At 35.5% G+C, this 7,160-nt stretch overlaps 1 protein-coding gene across 1 annotated transcript; it reads left to right on the top strand.

Moving 5' to 3' along the window:
• Positions 1–2,545: 2,545 nt before the first annotated feature.
• On the top strand, positions 2,546–5,269 carry LOC128924144 (uncharacterized). Its single transcript, XM_054236030.1, has 4 exons — positions 2,546–2,792; positions 2,863–3,065; positions 3,122–3,248; positions 3,312–5,269. Exons 1-4 carry the CDS (start codon positions 2,769–2,771, stop codon positions 3,645–3,647), a joined length of 690 nt encoding a protein of 229 aa, XP_054092005.1. The 5' UTR covers positions 2,546–2,768; the 3' UTR covers positions 3,648–5,269.
• Positions 5,270–7,160: the final 1,891 nt, after the last annotated feature.

Below are 7,160 nucleotides of genomic sequence, written 5' to 3'. Positions count from 1 at the left end.
CTACATATAATAAGGCGATCGAGAAAAGTTTAGTATCTCTATACAGTTGAGTGTTGAAGTGTACGAAGATTCCCGAATCTTTCCACCGAACATATCAAAGCCATTACCACCATATCACAGAATGCGAATGTTGAGTCGCTTGAGTTTCCAAGTTGGTTTCCAAGGAAAACATTAATTTCGGCTCATAAAATGCTTAGTGTTAGTGCAGACTGAATGGTCAAGAAACTCGATGTTTTGAATGAGCGTTAAATTTTCCTCAGGAGATAGAAACAATCAAACCAATTATTAAGAAAAAAATATTTTAAAATTTTTGTTGTAGAACTACATTCACGATGTTTTCTTATATGTTTATATGATTATGATAGCAATTATTTGTAATTAAAAATGTAATGGATTATTTTTTTCCCACGTAACGTAAAAAATATTGTTTTCATGGAAACCTTAATCCCCTATGTAGGTGTGTTATTTAAAAAAAAATATTTCGCGAGAGTATAAAATCATTTAATTAACAATAACAAATAAGATTAGAGTAAATTATGAAGCGGTTTATTGCAACATTATGCAACTTTGTTTAAACAAAATCCGATTGTTTCTATCGCCAGTGAACCAGAATGGAATAATGCACAAATCATATTAAGTATAATAACATTTGAGGTTATTAAAAACATCGGGATAGATGATGGCGATAGCATAATGTGTGATTTAACGAAAAAATATGAATTTCAGCACCATTCAAGTTTGTTAGCTCCTCGATGGATGGCCCTATGAAGAGAGAGGAGAACCAATAGTCTCAAATGCAAGAACTACGGATGTATGTCTTAACTTTAAGAATTCAATAAGTTAGAATCCTTAATTCACAGTGGCCTAGAAAGAAGGCTTTGCTTTGTGTATGGTTTAAATTTTCAGCATAAATAAAAAAACTCTCATTCAAAAGCACTCTCAAGAGCGACAGCGGTGTGTGTGGGTGGCGGTTAGCACTGGTCCCACTGACTTAATAGAGGTTTTTTGGAGACACTTCTCCACATAATTTTGCTGTATTTCTTGTAATTTGTTCGTGTTCTTATTACCATATTCCTCTTTTTTCGCACTTCTGATCTATTGCCTTATCGACACCATTCAGGGGTTTTATATGGCAATTGCCCTTGCTAAAGTTTGAGTTATAGCTTTTGCCGAGGGTGGGCAATGCATACGTTCTCGAAATTCTCCGCGCCAAAAGCTAAAGTTTCTCATACACTCATACCAGGATCCAGGGTGATACCAACGCATATATGGGTGTGTTGAGAATGATTTAGTTTTTCCCCTATTGCTGCAGTGGCATCTTTGGTGATTCATTCCGGGTGATTTCCGGGGCGAAGTGGCCATGTATTAAAAAATTTAAAGAAGTTGAAAGGTTGAGAGAGGTGGATCTAAAAATTAACGCATATGGATGAACAAGGCCAAGAAACTGTGTATGAAAATAAAAAAGGGTTATTTCGAAGGATAAAATGCTTATATGGATGAAAGAAAATATTTGAATTCCAATTAGAATGAACTTATAATAAATGTAAGGAATTGTCTGTTTAGCATTTTTCCGCGCTTATATACTTTCCAATTGTCAACACCCCCGCGTAAATACATGCACACAAACACTTTCATTCGAAACACTCATTTTTGTCGGCATATTTTCAGTTTCTTGTTTAATTTGTTTACAATTTCTCAGCGGAAGAACTTTTGTTAGGAAATTTATGTACAAATTTCACATCAAACTCGTAAATTACGCAACAACAACAAATAAATCTAGCCTCAAAGCAGCCTACACTTTGTGCAAAAGTAAGCAGATTACCCTCAGCAGTTCTTCGGAAATTGCGTATACGCAATGGCAACCCAGGGGTAGATGCACATAATGCTATAACTAGACGGACATTGACATTTTCGATAGACACACGCACCCATATTCTGCTAGACTTGCCGTTATACACACATTTAAGCCTGCGTGTGTCTGGAATGTAAGAGTTGTAAATATATTGTTGGGGGACCTTAGCGACAGACAGCAGTTTGGGGATACGAATTATTCTCAGCGCAAAAAAGTGAACGCTTTAAAATGTCACTGTTTGTAAATGCGGCCCGGAGCCACGAAATCCCTTGTTTTTACAATTTAATTTCAAGGTCAGATAAACACACATCAACAAGTTATGTACTTCAGCCCAACATTCCCCTCGAACGTTGAATGTTCGGCTAAGACATATTGTCGGTATCACCCCATTTGAGCAAATAGCATATGCTCGCCACGATGCTTACTCAGTCTATTCCATTGCAAAACAAAGCGTGTAATCCCGGCATTAATTGTAAGATTTTATGTTAATTAAAAGCCATTCGCGGAAAGAGCGTGGGAAAAGCGCCGGGTGAAAAACGGGTTGAAATAATTTTGAAAGCTTTTACTGCGAAGTCGACGTAGCTTCCAAAGCCCAGCGCGTATTGAACATTTGAAAATTCGATGTGCTTATTTGTTAATGCCGAACTGAACAACGCAAAAGTTGTGAACAATTCACAAAATGTCTAAAGTACACACGCTAATAGCCTAGACAGACGACATCGCTAATTTGCATTAGCGGCGATGATTTGCTTTAACTCGCGCATTAATTCATTTTAAAGCAAATTAGTAATGCACAAAAATTTCGTGCATTTAGCTGAATTTACCACATTTGTGCTGGCAATGCTGCCCAAAAATGCCCGATTTTTGCTATTGTGAATGTTAATTGATAGAAAGAAGAAGAAGAAAACGTCAACAAATGATAGAAAGGAAAGCGTTAGAGGTAAGAAGTTTTAAATTTCTTTTTCAATTATGTGCAAGTTTATTGACAAAATCAAATTTTAATATTTTAGAAGATGGCAGAAATTAAGCAGCGAGTGGTTTGGACTAGCACTGATGAATGTGTGTTAATTGACTTGTGGCGTGAGCGGGCCGATGATTTAAGACGTGCCAAGCGCAATTTGCATATATATGCCGATATATCTGTGCAAATGGCACATAAATTTACTCCGAAGGAAGTCCATATTAAAATTAGAAACTTATCACAAAGATACAGGTATACTATGCTATTATAAAACATTTTTAACATTATTAACCTTTGTGAAATTGTAGAGAAGAAAAGAAGAAAACTGGCCCATCGGGGGGCAGCCCATCGACGTGGAAATATTTTGATGCGGTGCATCAAATCATAGGGCTGACTGCAGCCAATAATGCAGAAATTTATGAATCATTAACTGTGGTAAGCTTAAATTTCATCTTTTTATTTCTTTATCGTATTAACTTAAAACAATTTTTTCTTTAGGACATATCGTCATCAACATTGCTGCCGTTACCGCCATCTGTACCTGCAGCATCACCAGTAACAATGTCCCCGGAGCCGTTGTCGCCAGTAATACCATCGACCAGCTCGCCATTGTTGTCGCCACTGGATACCTCGTCCACATCCATGAGCACTTCTAAAAAGAGAAATTATATGGGTGAATTGGTGAAAGTGGCAAAACAACAACATGAATTGCTTAAGGTAGTGGTGGAAGATGGAAGAGATTTAAAAGAAAGAATCATTAATTGTATTGAAGAACAAAATAGTTCTACAAAAGAATTTATAAGTATTTTTAAAAATTTGTTGGAAAAAATGTAAATATTATATTTATTTTGTATACTATTAGTAGTTATTTATTTTTATTATTATTAATATAAATGTAACTGAATTAAATGTTAATTTAAAAAGGAAATATTAAATATTTAAAATAAAATGAAATGAATTAAAATGTAATGTAATAAATTGAATTTATTAATAATAAAAATAAATTTAAAAAAAGGAAATTTGAAATGAAAAATAAAATAGCTACCGTGGTATGTAACATAATTTGTACCGTTTTGAAATCTCATTGCTATGGCATTCCTAACCGCTGTCGCAGTTTGGTCATTTTCTCCTAATCTTGTTGTGTGATTGGGTTGATGTCTTCTTTCATCTTCTGCTGCTTCTTGTATCCATGCGGGAAAAACTTCATCGTTCTCAATCTTTAGAAAATTATGCAAAATGCAACATGCTCTAATTATAATATTAACATTTTTAGGAGCAACTTGCAAGCCTCTTCCAACTTTACGGAAGCGCGCTTTAAGTTGACCAAAGGCATTTTCGATCACTCGGCGACATTTGGACAGTCGATAATTAAAGTGCTTTTCAACAGGCGATTGATTAACCCCATATGGATATGGTTTCATCATATGATGTGATAAACGAAAAGCTGAGTCGCCAATAAGAAGCACAGGTACATTGATGCCTTCAATTATTTCGCTATTTTCCTTAAAAATACGAGCGTGTTCATGAAATTTCTTAAGTGAACTCCTCTCAAATATGTACGAGTCATTATTTCTCCCAGTGGATCCTATGTTTATGTACGTGAACTTTGATCTGCAAGTTATAAGAAATGTAAACACATGTGTATGAGAATCAATACAGTCATAAATTTACCTCTGATCACAGCTTGCCAACAAAATGACTGAATACCAGCCTTTATAATTGTAATAGTCTAAGGCTTCCACTTTTTTGGGTTGCACTTCGATGTGGCAGCCATCAACAGCACCAAAGCATTGTGGGAACCCCATCAGTTTGAAACCTTCTACAATTCTTCTTAATTCTTGCGGATGTGGGGGGTATGCATTAATGCAATCCGAAAGAGTACCACATACTTCATGACAAAAATCGATCACAATTTCTCCAACTGTGCTGCGCCCAACGCCAAACAAACTAGCAACAGTCCTATATTCCGCTGCCGAACCCAAAGAAAAGAGTGCTATAGCTACTCTTTTTTCAAGTGAGATACAGCGCCTCATGTTGCTATCCATTTTTCCAATACTCTTTACCTTTTCGCACACTTTTTTGAATGCCCTTCTATCTAGCCGAAAATTTTCTTTGAACCTTGAGTCATCCATGGTTGGGACATCGTGCTCCCAAAATATACCACCTCGATCCTTAAAATATGCAATTTTTGATTTCAATCCCAAATTGAAATAACTATTTACTTACGAATTTCCAAATATGTCGATGGTGCTCCTGAGCGAATACAAGTCCAGCATGTATGATTTCGTTAAAATCCACTATTGCTTTTAATTGCACTTCATTATCTTGTAATGTATTTAATAACAATTTAATTCTTTCATTAAATTTCTTTTTGTTTTCCAAAAATACCAAAATTGCCATTAATAACTCTTTTTTATCCATTTTTATTTCACGTTTGTAATAAATAAACAAATTTCTCAATCAGCTGTATAAATGCACAAAATTTGTCGTCTGTCACTATAAAATTTCAATGCGCATTATCATTTCTTAATGCCAATTAATTTTGTTCGTCTGTCTAGGCTATAACGCTGGAGAGATATATATACTGTTGCCACTGTTTTCACCAAGTTGAAGATTAACTCAGATTCTGCTAATCGCTAATACGAATAATGTAAATGAGATTATCGAACATTGAAATGCATTATTTCAGCACTTGTTTAGCCGTTTTATGTTTTGTTAATGCTGAAATTTCTTATTTAAAAAAGGCCTAAATCTAAAACGGTTTGTTATTTTAAAATAAGGCTTGTTTTTTAAAGTTCCATGAATAGTCAGTACGGGTAAGTTCTTAATTGAGCAAACGAAGAGGTTAACTTTGATAAAGAAAAGGACAATGGCAAAAGAAGCAAACCAAAGATGATAGGACAAATGTTTCTAATTTTACTTTTACATGCTATGAAGAGGCCTTTTTTATGCCCAGATACTTTATAAATCTCAATTAACTCTTCCTAAGCAGATAGAGTGCCCTGGTTAACGCAGTATCATAAAAAGTAAGTAAAACATGTGATAAAAAGAAGCAAGTGGGTGTTTGTGTTGAAAAGTGTATTGTTGCAACACATTTTTTGTGGGATAAAGTGTCTCACTTTTCTGGTTCTCTGAATAACAACAAGACAATCGGAGAGTAAGAAGCAGCTGCAGCTGAAACAATTTCAAAGTGTCTGCAATCAAAACAGACGTGAAGAAGATATAAAGATATAGTGGTGTTCATAGGAGTTTATAAAGTGCAAAAGAAGAGAAAAGAGAAGAATTTAAGCTGTGCCTGTGCATCGAGTTTGTGGACCAAGTTCGAGATGCTGATCCAAACAGAAGGGTGACAGATCAAATAATCTAAGCCGGCATGAGCGGAATGAACTGGCTGGGCGACAAATTTAATTGAAATGAATGGTAGACATGAAGGGTAAATGAAACTTAGAAGACTTAGAAGATAAAAAATAGAGTATAAGTGCTCAGTTAAAGTTAGGGAAGTGAATAAGTCACCAATAACTAATATCAATGTAAAAACTTGAAATCCTCGAGATCATTATACGCGGCTACATTTACAACAATATGCAGAAAACACGGAACCACGAAGATCGGGTGCTTTTAAACTCTTATAACTTACTTCACCTTGTTTTCATGAAATTTAAGTTTTTCATTGAAATTATACCACGTTATGTGCAAACGAATCCTTCAAGGACAAATGTTTAATTTTCAATAAAATGGTTGTCGCGTCGAATTGATCAATTTATAAAATCTGAGAGAATTGATATAATTATAAAAATTACTGCATTCATTTAAAACTCGTTCGCGGGATTCAGTTCTGCACGGAATTAGACGAGCCATTTAACTTTCCATTAATAAAATTCAAGCAATATTCTGTATATGCAGGCCTACAACCGTACATAACCACGTATATTCATGCAAGTCTATTTATATATGTATATCATTTAATATTAGCCTGTGACATTTTCTTGATAGTAACTTTCAAAAAATCAGTCTCAGCTCCGATGATCGATGATAAATAGGAACAAGAATACATCGAAGAAGAAGTTTATGGCATTCTGTTCGTTTTGGAGTCCTACTTCTTTCCCACAAGGTTGTTAAATTACTTGCCAAATAAAGTTTGGAGAGCAATGTATGTATGTATGTGATTGGCGTTGCAACCGTTTAGCCGGTTATAGCCGAATCGACGATAGTGCGCCACCTGTCTCTCTCCTTCGCAGTTCGGCGCCAGTTGGAGATCCCAAGTGTAACCAGGTCGCTCTCCACCTGGTCCCTCCAACGGAGTGGAGGCCTTCCCCTTCCTCGGCTTCCTCCGGCGGGTACTGCATC

This window comes from Zeugodacus cucurbitae, chromosome 2, assembly GCF_028554725.1.
Source record: "Zeugodacus cucurbitae isolate PBARC_wt_2022May chromosome 2, idZeuCucr1.2, whole genome shotgun sequence".
Lineage (NCBI taxonomy): Eukaryota > Metazoa > Arthropoda > Insecta > Diptera > Tephritidae > Zeugodacus > Zeugodacus cucurbitae.
Note: the sequence above shows the minus strand (reverse complement) of the source record. Positions and strands in the feature narration are given on the sequence as shown.